This window comes from Amphiprion ocellaris, chromosome 13, assembly GCF_022539595.1.
Source record: "Amphiprion ocellaris isolate individual 3 ecotype Okinawa chromosome 13, ASM2253959v1, whole genome shotgun sequence".
NCBI classification, from domain to species: domain Eukaryota; kingdom Metazoa; phylum Chordata; class Actinopteri; family Pomacentridae; genus Amphiprion; species Amphiprion ocellaris.
The window spans coordinates 22,000,434-22,023,788 of NC_072778.1; the positions used below are offsets into that span (position 1 = coordinate 22,000,434).

At 41.2% G+C, this 23,355-nt stretch overlaps 1 protein-coding gene and 2 long non-coding RNA genes across 3 annotated transcripts; all 3 read left to right on the forward strand.

Moving 5' to 3' along the window:
- Positions 1–421: 421 nt before the first annotated feature.
- On the forward strand, positions 422–21,724 carry LOC111565145 (BTB/POZ domain-containing protein KCTD16-like). Its single transcript, XM_023265153.3, has 2 exons — positions 422–1,888; positions 20,471–21,724. The coding sequence occupies exons 1-2, from the start codon at positions 1,066–1,068 to the stop codon at positions 20,920–20,922; spliced, it is 1,275 nt and encodes a 424-aa protein (XP_023120921.1). The 5' UTR covers positions 422–1,065; the 3' UTR covers positions 20,923–21,724.
- On the forward strand, positions 8,126–11,060 carry LOC111578725 (uncharacterized). Its single transcript, XR_002747012.3, has 5 exons — positions 8,126–8,419; positions 9,648–9,867; positions 10,038–10,139; positions 10,366–10,395; positions 10,980–11,060. It is a non-coding gene; the product is annotated as an uncharacterized LOC111578725 (long non-coding RNA).
- LOC129350364 (uncharacterized) lies at positions 11,062–12,379 on the forward strand. Its single transcript, XR_008603732.1, has 3 exons — positions 11,062–11,139; positions 11,397–11,489; positions 12,271–12,379. It is a non-coding gene; the product is annotated as an uncharacterized LOC129350364 (long non-coding RNA).
- Positions 21,725–23,355: the final 1,631 nt, after the last annotated feature.

Sequence of the window (23,355 nt, forward strand, 5' to 3'; positions counted from 1 at the left end):
TGGATAGAAATAAAGGAGTTAAGAGTGGGATTGCAGACCACCAGCTCTAGTTGTCACAGTCGATGAGTTTTTCCAGCAAGACACTGGCACCTAACCCATCACCAGTCTCTCGGGTAAGGGCGTCAGCTAAAGCGTTAAATGTAAATGCGAAAGCCTCAGTGAAGACTCAGAAGAAGGGATTAAAATCCGCCACGCTGGGATGTTAAAACTGCATTAGACTTGAATCCTCATCGCCAGCTGCACATCGCCCGTGGCCAGATGAGAATTTCATGAAAAAATGCACAGATGCACCCTCCTCCTCCCCAACCCCATCAGTCCTCTTTATGTCGATCGGCTGAAATTGTCATTTTCCTTTAAGATGATGTAAGACATTAGCCTACTTCACGGGACGACCCCCCCCCCCCCCGCCCCCCCTTGCACAGCTTGGAGCAACATTATCTCAAACCTTCTGCCGATCCAGCCGTTTCTGCACTCAGCAGTTTGGAGAGATGGGTGCGCACAGGAGGACCGCTTCCATCCTCCTCTCTGAGAGCCACCTCGGAGCATGTTTCACCATCCCAGCAGTCAGGAGCGACGCTCAGTAGCGGGATGATGAGACGCTGGCACATTTTTTAGTTTATCTTGGAGTTCTGTGGCTGAACTAGGAGCCGGGCGCAACGGGGTGAATCTTCCCACAGAAAACTTGCGCAGAAATGCTTTTACTTTGTTTAATGGTGGAGGGGATTTCAAAGTGAAGTGAGGATTATATTTCTTTGAAGTCCCACTGACCACCCATCGCAGTGGATGTGTGTAACATAATGCTGGTTATGATAATCGATTCCGTGCAAAAAAGGATGCACCGTGGCCAGGCACATTTACGCATGAGGTTAAAAGATATACTGTAGACGCACCTTGGGATTTGTTTTGTCATGAGACACTGGATGGGAGGACTGCAGCTTGAATCAAGCCTGTGCTTTGGGTCTGAGTGGATCAGCACCATGCAGCTACACCCCACAACCTGAACTTCTTTGCGCTCCGTGATCGAGACTCGGATTTCATTCAAAATCTGAAGAATACATAAAAACGATGGCACTGAGCGAAAACTGCAAAACGCAACCTGCAAAAGAACAAGGCTCAGTACAAAACCCTCCATCGGATGTTCTTGAGCTAAACGTGGGTGGGCAGGTGTATTACACTCGCCTTGCCACCTTGACAAGCTTCCCAAATTCTTTACTCGGGAAGCTGTTCTCGAACAAGAAGGGGTCTTCGAATGACTTGTCCCGGGACTTCAGAGGACGCTATTTTATTGACAGAGATGGCTTTCTGTTTCGGTATGTATTGGATTACCTTAGAGACAAGCAAGTTGTCCTTCCTGATCACTTTCCCGAGAGGGGAAGGTTGAAAAGAGAGGCGGAATACTTCCAGCTGCCAGATTTGGCTAAGCTTTTGTCATCGGAGGAGTCAAAACTCTTCCCAGACGACTTGTACTACAGTGATTACGACGACGTGTCTCAAGGCAGCGACCAGAGGTTTTATCCCTCTCACTCCTTTGACAGGGGCTACGGCTACATCACGGTCGCTTTCAAAGGCGTTTGCGCCGCTAGAGGCAGAGAAAGTGAAACTGATTCCAAGGCCAAAAAGTTACCTAGAATCTTCATCAGCAGCAGAATTAGCTTGGCGAAGGAGGTTTTTGGAGACGCCCTGAATGAGAACAGGGACATTGACAGCCCATTGGACCGGTACACTTGCAGGTTTTACCTCAAGTTCAGGCACCTGGAGAGAGCTTTTGACATGCTGTCAGAGAGTGGCTTTCATATTGTAGCCTGCAACTCGTCCCTGACTGCGTCCTCCATCGGTCATTACGCGGATGACAGGATCTGGTCCAATAACGCACAGTACATCTTCTACCGTGAGTGAAGATTTATTCCTACTCTGCTTTCTTAGAAGTGATGTGAGATGAACTGGAAGCTTCTTGAGCTCCAGGAGTAATCATAATGCAAACAATAGCTAAATAAAACACAAAAAACAATAAATGTAAACTAAAAAACTAACGAAATAGAGAAAAAGAACCAAGTGCTCCTCCCTTTTACCTTACGGGCTCATCAAGGCAGTGATACCAAACAGTACAATGTCCATCACAACTACTTTTTTAAATAAACGACAAAAGTTTATACTTTCCCCAAACAAAAAACCTCTAATTTGCTGCCAGAAAATAGAAAAATGACACGTAGAAAACAGTGTATGTTTGCTGAAACCAGGAGGCATGGTCGGGTTGCAGCATTATCCTTCCTAAATCTTTGCATCCCTTCCAGTGGCTGACTCCAAACTTGTGCTTTGGGTCCCAGATAAGAGGCAAACTTGCCTACGGGCGTCAGGGGAGTTGAGTCACAATGCTGCTCCGCTTCAAGTACACATGCGTCATGCGTAAACACGGCTTAGTGCTCAGATTCTGTCAGCCGCTGGGTTATGAATAATATAGCACCAGTGGGCAGCAAAAAGAAGAAGAAAAACACACATGAATGCTGCTGCTGTGTTCTCTTTAATCAGCTTTGCTTCTTACTCGGAGACAAAGTTGGTTCGTCAGAAAATGACTTAATTAGCTGCAAATATGTCTCATTCCTTTACAGAGGGAGGAGTTGGGCCATATGGCCAACTAAAAAGCACTTTGTTCATTATTCTGAAGAAAACGCAGGTGGTGGGTCAAGGTTGGGAGGTGCAAGAGGCTGGACTGAGGAGGACTTGACATATGGTTGCTAATGATTCACCAATAGTGCTAATGCAGGCCAATTATTACAGAGGGGTCTGCCTTGACCTGAAATAACATCCAGCTACAATTTCCAGTGTCACTCAAGGTTCTGGAGCAGAGCATATGGTGTAGGTGTTCACCCCCTTCCCCATTAACAGACACTGCCCCGGGACTAAGTCATGGGACAGCATGAGGATGGGAAGGTGGGAAGAGACCCGAGGAGGAAACTGGAGCAAGTGCAGCATGAAAGGGAAGAGGCTGCAGAGTGACTAAGAAGAGCACAGAGAGGAGAGGAAAAGAGGTCGAGAAGGGCGAGTTTAAGGAAGCAAGCTGAAGGGAAGAGAAGAAAAAGGGGAGGCAAGCAGATGGAGGAGAGAGCGGCTGAGCAGGAGGGATGAGGGAGTAAAAGTTGCATGAGACCAGGCTATGGGGAAAAAGAACTGAGGCAGAAAGAAGTGAGAGGGACCCGGCGCAAAAACAGATTAAAGTGAGGATCAGACAGGAAAGTTCATTGAGTCCGAGGCAGCGGACAGGAGAGAGAGAGTGAGAGAAAAAAATTTGGGGTGGAAAGACATGGAAGCAGAGGGAGAGACTGGGTTTTCATTAGAAAGAGAGCAGACAAGGTGAGGATGAAAGGAAACACACATATATCGCAAGTATAAGCAGACAGGGGCCTAATCAGGATGATGGATAGACACATCAAAGGTAGACAGGCTTGAGGGGCCTTTGCTTCACAGCAGCACAGTGGCCCACATCCACTTTCAAAACTAATACTGTAACCTGACTCTGAATGTGGGACAATGGCTGGCCTTGGGCAGGTAGTCCTGAACTAAGGATGCATGTAGACAAATGCACCTTTGGGGGTGGGGGGGGCATGAAACAGATGTGCTTTACAGTTGTTTGTTGCTTTCAGGAAAACATTGCACTGTGTTTTTTTTTTTCCAATCCCCATCCAACCACAGGCTCATATACGGAAAATGGTAGGAGGGAGGCTGCATTTGTTGAGAGTGCAAAAAGAGCAATCCACTGCAGTAAATAAACTCGGAGACTTCCTTCCAGTCTGTCAGTTCCTTAAGCATCATCCGTAATAATGGATGCATTTACCAAGAAGAGTAACGGCTCTTCTTGGTAAACGCATCCATTATTTTCTACACCTCCCTTGACTGTCAGCATCTTCTGTTTCCAAAATGCCCACAGCAGAGATTGATGATGTTTCCTTCATGGTATAATCTGCATTAACATCATGTTAACACACTGTACTCTCAGCAGGAGATTTGCTGTTTGTTCCTCTGCAGACAAAAAGAAATGATAGTTCCAGCAAAAGGTCACTCTCCTCAGAAGGCCACATTCATCATGAACAAGAGCTTTAAAAACTGATGGCCATGATGAATTATTCACATTTAATCAAGTGTGACTTGTTCACCTCTTGAGTAAACAACTGAATAAGAGAGAAATACATCAGTACCGATAACAAGCGCATATTAGAGGAAACAGGACTGAGATTAGTTCAGTCAATTCAGCTTAGGGTCTGTAGCTTGCTGCTGTATGAAACATGGGGAAGGTTTGATGTGGACTGATGGGCAGCCCTCAGAAATGTTCAGATATGGCAGCCATCTCTGGATCACCTTGTTCAATGCTGATCCCAGCCTATTTAGATTTTCGTTTCTGTAAAATACATGCTTCTGCTTTTTGTCTTGCATTATATAAAATATTGATAAATAATTTAAAAAAAAAAAAAAAATGAAATCCAGAACATCAGTAGACAGTGCTGGAATTTGAACAACCAACCTTCTAGACAGTAGCCCTAACTGTTGAGCCAGCACTGCTAAAATTATAAAATGCAAAATATTTGAAATAGGAAGCCCAATTGTTAGTGTGAGATTCTAAAGTCCAACGTATTAGATAAAATGTCAAAAATATCAAATGGTTCCTGAAAATTATGTGATGAAATAGTCAAAAAATAGAACTTACTAAGTCAAAATTAAAGGAAAAATATCAAAATGATGACTTACTATGCAAAAAATGTAAGCAATAGGGCCAGAATATGTCCTACTATGTTGAGATTAGAACAAAAAAGTCATAAATTATGATTTACTAAGTCAAAATTATTAGAATAATACACACTTATGATTTTATGTCAAAATCGGAAGAAAAAAGATTGCATTATTGTAATGTAGTATGTCAAAAAATGTTGAAAAAAATACAACTTTCTTTGTAAAAAACAAATGACACTTGGCAACTTTAATCATTCTCCATCTTTACTGTACACATCTCCCATTTTGACTTGACACTGGCTCATTCAGAGTGGGGAAAAGGTGAAAGTGTTTCTGATGTCGGCAGCTCCAGCGTTTGATGATAATTTGCTCTGCCGCTGTGATGTGGAAGCAGGAAAGTGGAAGCGGGTTATGATTTTGTCATAGCAAATGATAATTTGCTATGACAAAATTCTAAGAATAATGTAAAAATGGTTGAATAGTGAGTAGAAATGATTAGATAACAGAGTTTAGAATTATGACTTCCTGTGTCAAAATTATTCATTAAGATATGAATCTAAAATGGGTGATGCTAGTTAAATTATACACTGTACAGATGGAAAATGTTGACTTGGTGTATGAAATTTTTACTCTACTGAGCCCATTTTTTTTGTAATATCACAAAGTTTTCTTTTTTTTTCTTCTAACAAGCACAGAAAGCATTTTTTAAGTGAATGATTTGACCTGCAGAAATGCAGGTTGTTTGGTTCTCCGATGGGCAGTGACAACATTATTGCTGTAGTGATTAAGGACTGTAACCTCCCAGCCGGTGTTTGGTACCCGGCTCCTTATTACCAATTATCTCTGGGGAAAGAGGAGAGTGTTGGCTAATTAAAAAGCAATCTGTGATCCCAAAATATTTGCTTGTCTCCAGCCATCCGCTGTGAGATAATTTGCAAACTATTTTAAAGACAGCTTGAAACTATGAATCATATGGTACAATTGGGGAACTTTAACTCAATTCATAGATGAAAAGTAGCTGTCATCTTGGAACAAAATCATAACCCGCTTCCACTTTCCTGCTTCCACATCACAGCGGCAGAGCAAATTATCATCAAACGCTGGAGCTGCCGACATCAGAAACACTTTCACCTTTTCCCCACTCTGAATGAGCCAGTGTCAAGTCAAAATGGGAGATGTGTACAGTAAAGATGGAGAATGATTAAAGTTGCCAAGTGTGCTCTCTTAATATAACTGTGCAGTCTTCATTTGGGCTGGAAATGAGACGATGTGTGGCCATAATGGCTCCTGAACAATGGCCCCAAAGCAGCAGGGAGAGACGGGGGAATGTAATCAATTGCTTGGGTGTAATGGAGGCAGTGATTGGGCCTTCCCTGAGCTCCCACAGAGCCTGGTTGGAGTCTGGATGGATTGGCAATGCCTACAAGAGATGGATGGTGTTCCCATGAATAGCTCATACAGGCCTTAAAGATCACCTGGGCAGAAAAATGGTCAGAAGTAAGGCGAAGTGTATGTGCTTGTGCCATTTTTTTCCCCCTCGTTCCAATGGTCGCAGAAGCTTGTGCACTAAGTCAGTTCAAGTAGACAATCTGTTCCAGCGTGGGAGTGAATCTGAGTTTACTGAAAAGCTGCTGAAAAAAAGGAAAAATCTAGTTTTTGAAAGCAATCATATATTTTTTTGAAAGCAGCATGACCCGGTCACTGCTACATGTTCTCAAAATGTTACTACTACAAGCTTTTGTATTGATTTCCAGGCAGCCATTGGTTTCATTTCATTTCACGAAAGAAAAAAGATAAATATTTTAGAGTGCTTCTTAAAATAGGTGTCATGATGAACATTTGTCATCTCTTTTTGTTGTCAGAGTTGGCTACAAGTTTAGTTAATGGTTAAGACTAATAATTACTATCTCTGTGCATGCTTTTTAAATTTTTGGGTTTAATTTTCCAACAATATCAATCAATCTTTATTGGTCATTGCACACTTTCATCTACAATGAAATTTCATTTGAGCTGCCCTGCGAATGACAGCTCCGGCTGCTGCGCAGTGCTGCGCGCACCTTTCTTGAGGAAAACAGAAAAAGGACATGTTGGGATCTGGGTAGGGATAGCAGAGGGTAAATGAAAAAAAAGGCTCATTGTACGAAATGAAACCTCCAATGTTGGGAAATTCAATTTGAGAAGGAACCTAAAAAACAAACAAACCCGCAACAGGCAAAGCATGACATAAGACAAGGATAGTTGGGATAAGGATATGGGGTGGTGGAGGGGGGAGCACAGTTAGTCAGCTGCTGTGCAGCAATTTCTGCGCACGGATTCCTGACCCCTGTGCATAGTGAGGGAAGCTTGTGGAGGCGGGGGGGGAGGGGGGTATGGGCATGTCTGTGCAGTTCAGTGAGTCCAATGTGTGTGTATGCGTGTAGCCCGTCTTCTTCTGTCTCAGACCTCCGGTGTCTCAGTTCACGAGGGTGGGAGTGCGATAACACAGCAGGTTGCTATGGAGACGTCCTCGGTTGGCCCGGTCCAAAAGTCAACAGGTGTCCTTGGGAAAGTGGAGGGGGTTAGGAGAGCTATCTCTTGGCCATGAAACTTCTTGTTATTGTTCCAGGGGTGTCAGAATGTAATCAGTTTCCTTCATGTTTAGGCGGGAGAGGAGCAATTTCACCTTTCCCCTACTGCTCTCAACAATTTTAGACCCCAACTGTAGCGATTCTCACCCTGATGGCTTCCAATCTGCGACTCACATCAACAGTGACACCAAGCAAATTGTTCATCTTATGATTGAGTTCATCATACCGAGCATCGGCAGCCGCGATCCGATCGTTTGCATAGACCAGCAGTGTTTGGACGTCATTTCTATCTGCGGTCTTCCTGATTTTCCAGAAGCTCAGGCCAGTGAACAAGCCAATTATCAGCAGGCCTGTCATCATAAATCCGAATATATAAACATCTTCCACATCCTCCACGGATAGAGGTGCCAGGTACATGATCCCCTTCCATTTCCCCCAGGCGCTGATCCGTAACCAGAGGCGAAACTCCCATCCGGGCAGGTAGGCTCCCCTAGGCCTGTGCTCTTTGTGGCGACAATCTTGTCAATTGCGTTGAGAGACCAGTTAATCAATTCCATGATCGGTGTTTTGAAGGTCCAGTGCCAAGCGATCACTCCAAGTCAGACAGACGAGACGAGACGAAAATGCAGCAAGCAGAAGACATGAGGGTGTGGGGAGCAACAGAGATAGTTACGGAGCGAGGAAAAATGCGACCGCCTCCTACGAGAGCTGAGAGCAGAAAATATGCAGGACTTACAAATTATGATGCATTTTTTACAAAAACATAAAATTAAATATGGAATTTGATCAATTATCCATCTGAAGCACCTATATTTAAACAGACCCTACACTGTAAATGTAAACTTTGGCCTGACTAAAGATGGACAAGTGCATTTAACCTAATTTATCCTATTTTTCAAAGTTTACTTTCTTACACCGAGTTTTCTCCACTTTTTACCCACATACTTGTTTCATTTAATTATATGTACTTGGTTTTTCTGAGTGCACAGCATGGTTTGTGGTATGAGACTTAAGTTTCAGAGCTGTGCGCATGTCCATTTCCGGTTAGCGCGCATTTACCGGAAGCAAGCAGTTCAAATCCGATCACGCAGACCCTGGGCTCTCACGGAAGGTTGGCTCTAACGTTGATTTCGGTAAGTGTACATCTTCTGTTTATCAATGTAAAGTTATTTTTGGAATGAGAATTGTTCAAAGAAGCCAGCCAACAACTCCGACTCTCCGAGACCGTTGGCATGTTAGTCTGTGTTTCTGTGCCGGCGCGCGCGTGTTGAAAGAGCAGACGTTAAAAAGTTAGCGGCAACTCAACATGAGCGAATCCGAATAAAAGTGCTTTGACTCGGTCTAAACAGCCTGAAGCGAACACTAGTGTAGTGCTAATCTGTAACATGTCTTCCCCTGTTCCTGCACCAGCCCCGCCATCTGTTAGCTGCTCGAACAGCGCGCGCTGCTAATTTCGCAGTTTTTAAGCTAACCGTTTATTTTAACGGGCTGTGCAGGAGGGCGGCTGCTAACGTTCGGCTACCTGCCTGCAAGTGAAGCACGGCACTTGCAGGCAGGTAGCCAAACGTTAGCATACCTACCGACCTGCATGCATTTTGCGTAGCCTGTACTCATTTCTAAATCTAAGTATGCTGGTAAAAATTGATGCTCTGAAAGTACACATGACTGTCGTTAATGTCTCGGGATTTCCAACGGGCTCGAGTTTCTGTCTGTGCATGCTGAGTCGCCAAGGACTAGAGAAGCAGAAGAGTTTGATCTATCCCGTCGCTGAAAAAAAGAGTTCAACTGCAGTCAGTCACACAGTAGAAAAACTATCTGCTCCCGTGCTGGTGCAGCTCTTTGCCTCACTAAACTGCACACTGTACATGATGTGACTCACCAAATTAAAGCTGTTATATGCAAGCTTTGTAGGAAGGAGCATATGTAATCGATGTCCAACATGAATTTGTTTTTAGCTTTTTAACATTTTTTATGTCTTAAACAATGAAATGATATGTAATTGTGAATTATGAATTTTGCATCATATTTAAACCAACCTAAATTCTCACATTGCGAGTCTTGCTATCATGATAATAAAGTATTAATACTGTCAGTATTAGTGTAACGGATAACTAAACACTAGTAAACCTCCCACCTGATACCATAAGAGTGGTGCTGTAAAGAATAAAATTATTATTATTATTACCATTATTATTAATAGTAAAGAGGTGGTACTCGAAACACTGTCAAAGGTTGTCAGGTCTGCAATATTAATCAGTTCATCATATCATGTTTAGATATGAAAGATATGAGAATCAGGTAACACATGACTGTTAAAATAACATTTAATCATTTTTTGTGTTTATTCTTTTCTCAATATAGACTATCTTAGGTGGTGTCTGGCAGTGAAGTTGGTGGCAGTTTGAAAAGAGTTACCCTCGGTCACCAAGACTTTGTTGGCCACCAGGGTACCAGATAATCATCTTACTCAGTCAGACCAGCTCAGCAACCGCAGTTTTCGTGTCTGTACACCTCCTCCTCACTGCTGCGTCATTGATAAGAAGCTCTCTCAGTAGACTTGACCAAAAATCTTTTAGAGATGGTATTGTCTTTCTTAAAAAGTTTTATTTCATGTTTATTTTTGTGTCTTAATTTGATCCACCATTGCGAAATTATTGTATTAAAAAGTTTTGTTAAAAAAAATAAGATAAATGTGATTAAAAAGTTTTTTGGAATTGTTTTATAGACAACTGTTTGCTGTTTCCACAACAGATCCAGACTGTACAAGCTCAAGTTTACAAGTAAAGAAAGGACAATCCTCAAAAAGAAAGTCTTGGATTGTGGCCAACTGTCCTCCACTGAGAATCAAATCAGGTTTGTTGTTCTTTATTCAAGAATTCTGTTCATGTCTTCTCTGTAAAATTATTCAAAATGTTATTGTGCTATATTTCAAATTTGATCATTCAAAATATAACGATGAATAATTAGTAGCATCTCAAAAGACAGGTTGCTAATCTCAAATATTTCAACATTAGTCATTCATAGGTGGGCAATGTCTCTTTTAGTCTAATTTTTTGTTCTCCTGTGTTTTTTTTTCAAGTGTCTACTGGAGGAGGCATGCATTGGACATGTAGGTTTTGCGCTTTTGTCTCTTTAAAACGTGGCCAGCTATTAAAGCATTACAGATTGAAGCATGGTGGCTTCACAAGAACCTCCCCAATACCATGTCTTCATCAGCAGTGTATTTGCACATTCAAATCGTTTAATGCCTTGAAGGTTCATTTATCCAGATTTCACTCACAGATGACCAGTGAAAAAGATGATGTGCAAACATTTAGTTGTCAAGTGTGTGAGTTTAACGAGCCCTGCAGTGAAAATGATTTTTTTTTACACATTTGCGCAAGCATCTGAAATTGATGCAAAAAGTGCAGTGCCCCTATCTGGATTGTGACTTTGAGACAAATGTATACTCTACTTTTAACACACACAAAAGTAGGAATCATGACCAGAAATATTCTACATCTAGTCTGCAGTTCAAACCTGTTGTTTCATTAGATTAATTGATTAATCATTTAGTAGGCCCTAACACGTCAATTTCTGCAATTTGGTCATTACTTTTTGAGAAGTGTATTGTATACAACAGTCAAATAGTCTCTTGGCATTGAAATGACTACTGTAGTGTAGTAAACAATCCTTTGTTTTTTGTTTTTTAAGGTCTTTGCTGAGTTCTACAGAGTTACCAGTAAGAACCTTAAGAAAGACTTCTACGAAGCTCTTGAGCACCACGCCACTCGTCCTCATTGACCTCTTCAAATCCAGAAAAGGAGTTGTCGGCCAATCACTTGGTCACCTCTTCCAGCCAATCAATTCACAAGTAAGTGTTTCAGATTCTTCTTTATTACCACCTTATGGTAGTGTGCTTGCTTGCTTTTACTAGGCCTACAGCTGCTGCTACTACTACTTCGTAAAACAACTTCTACCCACAATACAAGTAATTCTTTGACTACCTCAAGCACTTAGAATTCATAGTTGTAACTTGAGCACATGCATATATGCATTTTTTTTTTTAATGAATAATTTTGCCTTTCCTATAGTCTTCTGCTTATTGTTTTTTGTAATCTTTTCCATGAGACAAATGGCATCACCACAACACGCACTGTTGTCCTGCAATGTCTGCCCCTGTATCTTGGAGATAATTCCAGTGAATTCTTCCTCAGCTGCTCAGTAAGTACATTTATAATGATGATCCTATGACCATTGTACAGTGCACATTTTAGGACATCGTCAGACATCAGGTTCCGTTCTCAGATTTCAGAAAATACCACATTGTTCATGTCTTGTATAAATAAACCCCACTGATTTCATACCCTTTGCAGGAAAATCATTTTGCAGAACACCCATTTTTTAAAAATAAAAAAACAGTAATAAAATAATGGCTTTGTTTTGTTAAAATTTGGGTTGAAATATCTAAGAAAAAAAATTAAGATATTTTTTGAGAATGTGCTGCTACACTGGCATGATCCTGTTTGGTCTGTTGGCTTGAGGCTGCTTGGTCTGGAGCTGTTTTGTTTGAGGCCTATTTGTAGTCCATTGATCTGACAAAGTTTTCCCAGTGACCTGAAGCTTTTTAGTCTGAACACCGGTATTATTTTGTCTGATGCCAGAGAACTGAGACTGAGGTCTGATGTCGTAAATGTACATCGCACCATTGAGTAGTACGCTAGTAAAATTAGCTTAAAAAAATTCCACACACAAACAGCCTTTATGGATTTTTTAAAAAAATGCATTTTGTTAAGGGCTTGGTGCTGAAATGCGTCCAGTTCCACCTGCTCATGTCTTTACACATGAGCTCTGTAAGACACTATTCCTGAGTGCAGTTTTTTTTTTCTATGCAATTTTAAATTATGAACCCTGCAGAGCCTTTGGTTACAGGAGTATACAAACTATTACCGTGGGTCATAAAATTCTACCTAAACTTATTTGTGTTCTTTTACTTTGAATACAGGATTCAGACACTGCAGATGACTTCACTCAGGTGCCTGTTGGGGTTCTTAACGTCATGACCAGCGACATGCCACCATTGATTAACAGCGTTGCAATCATCCTTGAAGGAAAACCTCGTCATGGATGACATTCCTACAACCTCTCAAGCACTTTGTCTTCTCTTTGGCTTAATATATGCACTTCATCTGGATTACCCCAAAGTTATGAAGAACACATTCGAATTCATCCAGAAGATATTGTTGAACATCGGACAACAAAAGCTCAGCCCAAAACTGCAAACATTAAAAAAATGCTCTTTTGGGCTAGATGTTGTGGCTAGGGAGAGCTATGCTTGGTGTGTCCACAAGTGTGGGTTTGTGAATGAGTACAATTGGGCTGAACATTTATTTTTACCTAATTGAATATTGTATTTTACTTTCATCTTTTTTTATGTTTTAATGTTTTGATAATGAAACTGTGACAGAATACTTGTTTTGTGGAGCTGCTGGAGGTCTCCATACGTTTTCTCCAGAAATAAGAAAAACATGTTTGATACACAATGCAATGAGATCCCTCTCTCAAAAATAATCGTCAGAGTAACTGTTAAAAGAGTAGCAGTATGTTTTGTTTTTTCTTGATTTTTGGTTCAGCCTTTTTCATTTCATTATCTGGCTCAGTATTATGAGTGCTCAGTTACTCGAGCACTCATTAAAAACTGTTGAAAATGAGCATACTGTATTTGATGTTTAGTATTTGTGCTTCTGCAACACAGGTTCAATAGTTGTTAAATTGTTAAGAGCTGACTTGTAGGCTGCTTTGAAAGCGTATGTCCAAGTACAGTTCTATGTAATAATCCAGTTTTTAATTATCAGGTTTTATTAAGGTTTTAAACTTTTACAGACTTAATGTTGACTGTTCTGTTTGTTGCTGTGAGACATAATGGAAAGTGACCATTGTGAATCAAAAAGCCTTCTGTTAGTTTATACCAGACCAATCGGCCCCACCTCACTCACACTCATTCTCACTTTTAAGTCTCATTTTGGTCATACATCACGTACTGATTTTCACTCATACTCACTGACATCCACTTTCTGTCTCACACGCACTCACAATCGCATGCACACACACACACACACACTTCACATCACTCTCGCACACATTAATGCTCATACAGTCAATCTCTCTTACAAACACATAATATTGAGGAAATAACTTGGAGAAATGCAGAACATAGAATCTGAACCAATCAGCAAACAAGGATGGATTTGCCTCTAATTGCGTAGCATCATTTATCGCACCCTGTTTTCTCTCTCCTCTACTCACTGACTTGGCCTGGTTTGCCACTAACAGAAGGGTTTCAGCCAGTGCTGAAACAAATTAATTGCAGGTATTAATAAAAATAACCATATAGCCAAGGACTATTATTCAAATTACAGTATATGTAATTTTTGAATAAATGTCAAATTTGGTTTAACTTGGTTAATTTGGTTTAAAATCAAAGTACTGTGGTGCTACAGAGATGGTCTGACCTAAAAACTGTATAGAAAATTGCATTGTCAGTGTAGTAGTGATTAACACTATTTTATTTGTTTTCATTTATCTATCAGCCCCCCAATTGTTCAGCCAAACTTGATCTTTGATTGGTCTCTTGTCTAGACAATTTTCAGTATTAACAGCATTTTGATTGTTGTTGTTGTTTCTAAATACAGAAATAGGAAAAATAAGATTATGGTTTTCATAATACCATTTTGTGAGGTTCTTATTTTTAAGTTGGCTGAAGTGGATTACACTAAGATACTTTAAGTGTAATGTATTACAAATTTCAAGTAATGCCCACTTGTTTTGGCAGAATATAGTAAGTTAATGTGACTCAAAATATTCAAGTTGTAACAGCTTGATTTGAATTTTACTATACTGAGATACATTAAGTGCTCACAACTTCAAAAAAAGTATAGCTTACTTGAATATAATAATTTCAAGGTACTTCTCACAAATAAGTTCGTTTACTTAGTTTTCCCAAGGTAATCGGTTTCCTAAATTTCATTAAGTAAACTCAACTTGTCAGAATTTACAGTGCTTTCATCTACAATGAAATTTCATTTGAGCTGCCCTGCGAATGACAGCTCCGGCTGCTGCGCAGTGCTGCGCGCACCTTTCTTGAGGAAAACAGAAAAAGGACATGTTGGGATCTGGGTAGGGATAGCAGAGGGTAAATGAAAAAAAAGGCTCATTGTACGAAATGAAACCTCCAATGTTGGGAAATTCAATTTGAGAAGGAACCTAAAAAACAAACAAACCCGCAACAGGCAAAGCATGACATAAGACAAGGATAGTTGGGATAAGGATATGGGGTGGTGGAGGGGGGAGCACAGTTAGTCAGCTGCTGTGCAGCAATTTCTGCGCACGGATTCCTGACCCCTGTGCATAGTGAGGGAAGCTTGTGGAGGCGGGGGGGGAGGGGGGTATGGGCATGTCTGTGCAGTTCAGTGAGTCCAATGTGTGTGTATGCGTGTAGCCCGTCTTCTTCTGTCTCAGACCTCCGGTGTCTCAGTTCACGAGGGTGGGAGTGCGATAACACAGCAGGTTGCTATGGAGACGTCCTCGGTTGGCCCGGTCCAAAAGTCAACAGGTGTCCTTGGGAAAGTGGAGGGGGTTAGGAGAGCTATCTCTTGGCCATGAAACTTCTTGTTATTGTTCCAGGGGTGTCAGAATGTAATCAGTTTCCTTCATGTTTAGGCGGGAGAGGAGCAATTTCACCTTTCCCCTACTGCTCTCAACAATTTTAGACCCCAACTGTAGCGATTCTCACCCTGATGGCTTCCAATCTGCGACTCACATCAACAGTGACACCAAGCAAATTGTTCATCTTATGATTGAGTTCATCATACCGAGCATCGGCAGCCGCGATCCGATCGTTTGCATAGACCAGCAGTGTTTGGACGTCATTTCTATCTGCGGTCTTCCTGATTTTCCAGAAGCTCAGGCCAGTGAACAAGCCAATTATCAGCAGGCCTGTCATCATAAATCCGAATATATAAACATCTTCCACATCCTCCACGGATAGAGGTGCCAGGTACATGATCCCCTTCCATTTCCCCCAGGCGCTGATCCGTAACCAGAGGCGAAACTCCCATCCGGGCAGGTAGGCTCCCCTAGGCCTGTGCTCTTTGTGGCGACAATCTTGTCAATTGCGTTGAGAGACCAGTTAATCAATTCCATGATCGGTGTTTTGAAGGTCCAGTGCCAAGCGATCACTCCAAGTCAGACAGACGAGACGAGACGAAAATGCAGCAAGCAGAAGACATGAGGGTGTGGGGAGCAACAGAGATAGTTACGGAGCGAGGAAAAATGCGACCGCCTCCTACGAGAGCTGAGAGCAGAAAATATGCAGGACTTACAAATTATGATGCATTTTTTACAAAAACATAAAATTAAATATGGAATTTGATCAATTATCCATCTGAAGCACCTATATTTAAACAGACCCTACAGGTAAGAAAAAGTTTTTAAAAGTCTATCAAAACATAATACAGTTAAATCTCCTATATGTTCCTTTTAAAAGTGTGAGTGAAAGATTCAAAAGTCAGAGATTTTTAGACAAAAAGTCAAAGTCATCAAACATTACCTTAAATGGAATGGTCAAAATTATGACTTAGTCAGACTTTAAAGAAAAATGTCAAAACATGACTTATTATGTACAAATTCTAGAAAATAAGGTCAAGATATGACCTACTTTGTTCAGATTAGAACAAAAAGTCAAAATTATGAAAAAAATCACACAATTATGACTTACAACCTAAAAATTATAGATATAAAATCAAAATTCATGACTGAGAATGTCAAAAATTTAAGAAAAAAAAGAAAAATTCTGACTATGTCTATGTCTATCATGTCAAAAAGAACATACATAGAACAATATAGATTTTTAAAAATGATTTACTCTGTCAAAAATCCTGGGAAAATGTCCAAATTATGACAAATTATATATATAAAAAAAATTCCAGGCCATTTGCTTCACTTAAATTCACTACAGAAAAAAAAATTAACTTTCAGGGACTTACTTAAAATGCTACAATTAACAATATAGCCTCTTTGTTTTGTCAGAGTTGACGACAAGCTTAGTTATTAGCCAAATTTATCATTCTCTTGGGGTTTCATTTTCCAACAATCTGCTGGCTGCAGCTCACAAATGATAATGCATTTTTTAACAAAAACAACTTTATTGAAAAAATAGAGTCTGCAGGTTTAAAAAAAATCCCTATAAGCCTAAAACAATTAAATCCTTGTATGTTCCTTAAAAAAAAAAAAAAACAAAACAAAAAACGATAAACATAGGTCCCAGTTGATGAAATTGTTCAGCCGTCTTTTAAACTCCGCCAATTATTTCTGGCTCTGATTCTACACAGTGAAGCTGCTGGAAAACAGGTAGAACGGCTCTCCTTCCATCTGACATCTAACACCTTAATGATCCCTCCAGAGACATTTAATACCTACTTGGATGTGAAACTCTTCACATTATGGGCAGGGCTGAGTGTTTTCTGAGGGGGGATCCCCTGTGTTGGCATGCAGGATGAGACCTTTGTAAATTACTGTTCTGTAGGTGAATTGATGAAGTTTGTCTCTGAGAATTTAAAGAGGATCTGATGCTCTGAATTACATGCACTTTCCTAGTCGTCACTCTTTGAGCAAAACCAACCAAGGGACCAGAGTTGCCGCTCTTCTTTCCTCAGGTCTCTCGAGGCATCATTTAGGCGATGACAAGATCTCTGCAGTACTTGGGACATCCTCACAGTGCCTCATCAGACGAAGGGTGTGGCTCTGGGTCAGGGGATGGGCCCACAGGGAGAGGCTGATATAGACATTTCAATCAGCCTGCGTTGCTTGTTCATCTCCCTGTCAGGGAGACACTCAGCGGACAGCCACCCTCTGACTCTGGAGGACGCGACACCCGCTTGTCATTAACAATCAGCCAGTGGAGCTGTCACTCTCCTTGTGGAGAGCAGATAATATGGGCCAGTGCAGTCCATAAGACATGCTGAATTACGTCATGTCCCAACAAGCGTGTTGGGAGTCCATGAGTTGCCCTGACTTATTTGTCACCAGCTCCTTCTAATCACTGCTGCTGATGAGGGTTGTTTCAGGAGAGGAGGCTGGCCGACTGGAGGTAATTAATATTGACAAATTCAAATGTATGCAGATATTAGAGACATTATTATACCTGGTGGAGCTTGGCTGTGGCCGGACACAAACTGCTGAAGTGATACTTCTGCAGCAAATAAGACTAGACTGGTGAAATGGATTTCCCTTGCTCTGTAAGGATGGTCACTGCCTTTGCAAGACATGTCTTCTTTTTTTGCTACTGCAAGGACACACTGGCCTAATTTGGGAGCTAACATGCATGTAAACTACACCCTTCCTGAGGCAGTGAGAGAATAAAAAAATATTAGTGTAACCGGATATGGGAGCTGGAGAATGTAAGAGTGTGTCTGCATGCATATGAGCTTCACTCGCTGACTTGGTGCATATTTAACCTGCTAAACCAAATTACTCTCCATACATAAAGCTCTTTTCCACCAAACCATGTTCTTGCCCGGAAAATGTTGTTGTAGCAGAGCTATGCAGCAACCGAAGCACTTCAACATAATTCATACAGCTCGGTCTTGCAGGGTTTTGCCATGTTTGGGCAAACAGCAGACAGTAATGAAAGTGAATAGAGCAGACATGTTTGTTTTCAGGAATTCACAAGTTAAGTGTTATCGCTCTGAGTCAGACTGCGTGAATGTAAAAATGCTGCTTTTGTGTTCAAAACTTATTTTTATTCATTCAGACTGCGAGCACAGTTCACATCCCCGCTGAGATTCAAATTTGAGAAGGAGACAGCTTTGGGTCACTCAAGTCTGACTATGAAATAAATTGTGTTATGGCCTCTTGTTACGTGCAGCAATAACGCAAAATTGCTGAGTGATGAGCTTTCTTGTTGCTCTTTATTTCTTTGCTTCTCAATTTTTTGGCACGATTGTGCAGAGCCTCTCTCAGATTACAGGACTGAAGCTCCGTTAAAGCATCAGACACCTTTGATGAGTCAGTTTTGGGAGCACAGATATAAAAAAATAAATCAATTTTAAAAACAGCCACTAATGTCTGGCAAAAAACCCAATGACATTTTGAATCTGAGTCTGTCAGAGAACTCTGCCTTCGATCCAGATCATATCCTACTTTCCTGCCATTTACAACCTTCAAAACTTGTTATTTTAATCTAATATGCAGGCAGCTGGATCTCCATAAAGCCGGCTTCTCCCAGACATGAGGACAAACACCCCAGCTTTCATTAGAGGAGGAGGATGCCCTGTGTGGCATGCTAGCATGCCTCTGTGCAGAACTCGACTCCCTCTCTTTGTGTTATTTATGAGAAGTGCAGACACAGCCCGAGTCTAGTCTGAGGACCGGCTCTAGTCTTTTAATGTGGTTGGAATATGATCTCTTAGACAGGCTGTATAGATCTGAGAAAAACACATTGCAATCAATGGCTTCCCTGAAAAGATACCAAAGTGTATCATATCCACTCACGAAATGTGCCTGAGAATGACTGTGTTTCCTGACAAGGCTATTAGTTGTTTCCTGTCTTGGTCCTGAAGGCGATAGCGAGCCTTGACACTTTTATACCATTTATATCCTATATGGCAACTTCCGTGCTCCGTTAAGATGGACTGCTGGAGCAAACAGAATGAAAGCCCAGGTGTTTTTCAGCCTGTCAATGGCTTTAATGCAGTTCATTCTCCTGCATGGCCTGAAATTTTTATGTTGCTATTATTGGGCGTTGGCCGGTTTCCTAAACGGGTTGCCTGTCTGGACTACAGCATCCATCCATTTAGAAACAATGCTCAACCTCCTCCTCTTGGTCCTCCTCGCTAAAGCGCCTGCATCCATTTCGCTGGTACTGCTCGTCTGCTGGATTCAGCGAGATTCATTTTCTGCTGGGGGAAATTGGTGTGCTGATTGGCCTCTTTACTCATGGATTAGCCATTAAAAAGCTGTTAGCGACTCTCTCACTATCAGCTCAATGCAATCATCGCACCAGAGATAAGGTCATTATTACAGTCTGCACAGAGAGGTTAAAATCCCCCTTGAACTCTGCTCAGTTTAAATTGGTGCATGCACTGGAAGGAGGCAATGGACAAATTATTGCTCCCTCTGAGATATCACTGCTATTGAGTTAAATCATCATAGTGGAGAAAAGCCATTAAGAGGTTTATAGAGCCTGTGACCATGAGTTTATTTCTCATGTACTGTTGTTTACACACAGTGAGCACAGTGACTCTCAATGCTGCACATTTCTACCTATTAGTAGATCTAAATGAGACCGCGGTTCAGTTATTTTTGGAAATGAAAGACAGCATTTAGTGTCTTTACTCAATCACTTCACAAGCCAGTGGGCAGCACTGTACAGTATCTCCAGTCCATAATTAGCTGTGTAGGAGGAAGTGAGATGAGACAAGGAGACGGTACAAGAGGAAAGACAAAGACTACTAAAACCTGCTCGTCTCAACTTCATGACAGGAGATTGGGAAAGGTTCTGGAGGAATTCACTCCACTATCCACTACCCCAACTCCCTCACCAAACCAGGATTTTCCATCTTTATCTGCCTTTTATATACCCAAAGGTATAAGTCATATTCTCCGACTTATTTGACTGAGTGATCTGAAAACACAAAAATGATACACCACCTTCTTGGCAGCCAGATTACGGTTCTAATAAGAAACTGCAACGGCAAACCAGATTGCTTTGGCGCCGATACAAGCTTTGCCTTGGGAAATGGGAAAGGTCTTTCAGGGAGCTGTACTGAGCTGCACTGAGCTCTGGGGTTCTCCTTATCAGAGGAAGCAATATGCACAGCCCACCAGCTCTTTGAAATTCAGCAATTAAATGTCAGACCCAATAACTCGCATGTTCTTACAGCTTTACCCCACTAAATACCCGCACACACCCATGTGATATTCATTTGACGATATCTGCATGACATTGGAACTGCTGTGTAGGCATTTGTCAGCATTTGCTTCATCACTACTACTGCTTCTTTTGATTAGCGCTGGAATCTGTCTCTATAAAACTAGCTGGGACATTAGAGGTTTTCCGCATAGAGGCGGGCCTTGCTGTGGCGGAGAATTTACTTCATGTGGTCAAAACAATTGACGGATACATTTGTGGGTTGTTTTTCTTGTAGGTGGGCCTTCTCGGTGGTCGTCCTCTCACTGTGACTGCTGCTGCAAGAGCCACAAAAGTGAGCGCGAGGGAGAGAGCGGCACTTCCTTAAACGACCTTTCCACTTCCTGCTCTGAGACCCAATCGGAGGCCAGTTCCCCTCAAGGAACGGTGATCTGCGGCCCCGTGAGCCGACAGTCCAAGATCCAGACGCTGGACCGGCCCATGCCGAAAGGACCGGTTCACATGCTGCAGCAGGCAGAGATGCGCCGCAAGACTGACATGCTCCGTGTGAGAACCTTCGGCGTCCGGGAACGAGAGGCCGCAAAGAGGAAAGGGAACAAGGAAAAGATGACTCCAGAGCAGGAGCTGGAGAAATGTATCCAGGACTTCCGGCGCATTAGGATTCCGGATCATTTTCCAGAGAGGAAGTACATGTGGCAATCAGAGCTTCTGAGAAAGTACCGTCTCTAAATACGAAGAAGAAGAAGAGACACAAAAGAATGAGAGACAGATGGTACTGCAGTATCAAGCCACCACCAAGGAAGAGTATTAAACTGCATAGGCAATACACTGCACCCTAAGACACATACTGTACTAGAATAAAGAAAATAAGTATGGCCACTTTTCTGCCAGGATGACTAGTGAAGCACACACAGTAAAAGGCAGTGTGAGTCATTGACTTGTAAAGTGTATGCACAGTGTTGTGTGTCATATGCACATGTGTAAATCAGGTTACTCCTGTCGGGGCTTCCGTCGCACTCCCCCGTTCTCACCTCAGAGAGTTCGAGACACAGGAAAAGGCCACAACATCAGTAACAACATAGCAACCTCAGGGTCAACACCATTTCAGTTCATCGACCAATCACATACTGTACGTGCAATTGCCCACAATAGCTGTTTTTTAAATGGATGCACCCAGAAGGTGCTGTGAGATAGCAAAGAATTATCACTATACTTCACTGATAACACGTATACTTATAGTAAGCTTCGATAACGGCACTGCATGTCATTTCACTCTTAGCATACTTATGCAATATCAAACAAAGTTTCAACTCAAGGTTTTGTGTGATGGGTAAAAATGATGCGTCATGACTGAGACCGATGAGGAAAGCACTGCCTAGATCTGTTTGCCATTGTGAAACTTTTTGTCTAAGTTGCCATTATGTGTTGGATAGATGATGTTGTGTAGGTAGAGTATATAATGACAATGGATATTGATCTAATCCTTGATTGTAAGTGTGCAAAAACAGTCAATAAATGGTTTAGAATTGTATGTAATTACAGTGGACCTTTTTGTGACGTTTAGAATTAATCTTTTTCAACTGTTTAGCAACCATAATTAGGTACGATAGAGTTTTTAAGCTTCGTTCCAAGCTAGGTAGCTGATAATTTCAAACTCCAACTAATAGCTTACTTTGACTTCCTTTTATGCTAAAATTGGCAGGTGAGATGACAAGATCTCACCCAGTTTCCAGTTTCTTGCAGCATCTGTGGCTTCAGATGGAGTCTTCAGAAGCTGATTTCACAAATGTAGGTTATGACTGTAGCTTAGATATTAGTCTTTTCTAAAAAAAAAAAAAATAATAATTTTTTTTTAGACTTTTTTGTCTAAATTGAAGGAAGACATGACGAGAGGCGAGAAGACATGACGAGAGACGAGAAGAACCAGGATGACATGCACCAGTGGACCTGGACTGGAATCAGAAACCAGCCTGCTGAAGTGAGGGTTCAGCCTGGCCTTGGTGATCGACCAGCTGAGCTACTGTGGCACCCAATAACCTGACTTCTGTTGGATATCTAAGTTTTTCTGTTGCACAGATCTGTTTAGATGTTGACTATCTTTAGTAGGAATCACTTTCTATTGGTTCTGGGTAAAATAAGACTTTTTTCAAACAAAAGTAATTCGTCATTCAGGTTTTAATTTCACAGTCTCTTTAGGAGGACAGTTTTCTTGTTGGTAAAGAATCTTTACAGCTGTGTAAAGGGGTGTTACCATGGAAACATGATCTAGTTAACCTGAGAGTACGGTGCTTAATTTATTAGGCTTAAAAAAAAATGTCAATATGTCTTTTAAACTCACATCAGAGACCATTTAAGAACTGCTTAACAATGTCGATCAGCCTAAAATGTCTTTGTTAAACTACGAACACCAAATGTAAACAAACAACATGGCTGACAGCAAAGAAAGTCTTCTTATGGCAGATAGAATATTTGCAACAGCACTGAGTAATAGTAGTCCATAATACCTCTCCATTGCAATAGGCTTCCAACGTTTAGAAAAGATTCTGACACCATTCTACTTATGAAATTAGTCAGTTATACTGACTATGTGTGATGGACTGAGCTGCAAAGCATGAGGTCTCAAAGAGGTTTTAATTTCACCCAAAAAAATTCAAAATGAAGCTGCAACAACCAAAAATATTACATTTAGACCAATAAAAGAAATTAAAAGGACAGCGCAAACCATTTGCATCAAACAAACTCTTAACAGACCTGAAAACCACTGAACTAAAAGAGGATATATATACTGGCTAATCACACCAGTTACAAACAATAGGGGAAACTTGCAACACCTAAACCTGAAGTAACAACAAAAAACACAAAATAGTGCAACTTGTCTACTTTATCAAAAGAATAGTAATAGATAAACACAAAATATACTTAACTGTGCAACACAAATCAAATTAATAAAGCAATATTTAAATCAAATAAACCTGGTCCCCTCTTTGAAGTGGCAGCAGTTGGTGTGGTCTGTATAAAAGCCTGCTGCTCCCCTTCAGGTCTTTTGCCAAAAGCCATCCAGATGACCACAGCTGCAGAAGACTAGATACCCCAGAACAGGTAGAACAAAGATTAGTACAACTTAAAACAACACTGAACATACAAAAATTAATACGTTCACTT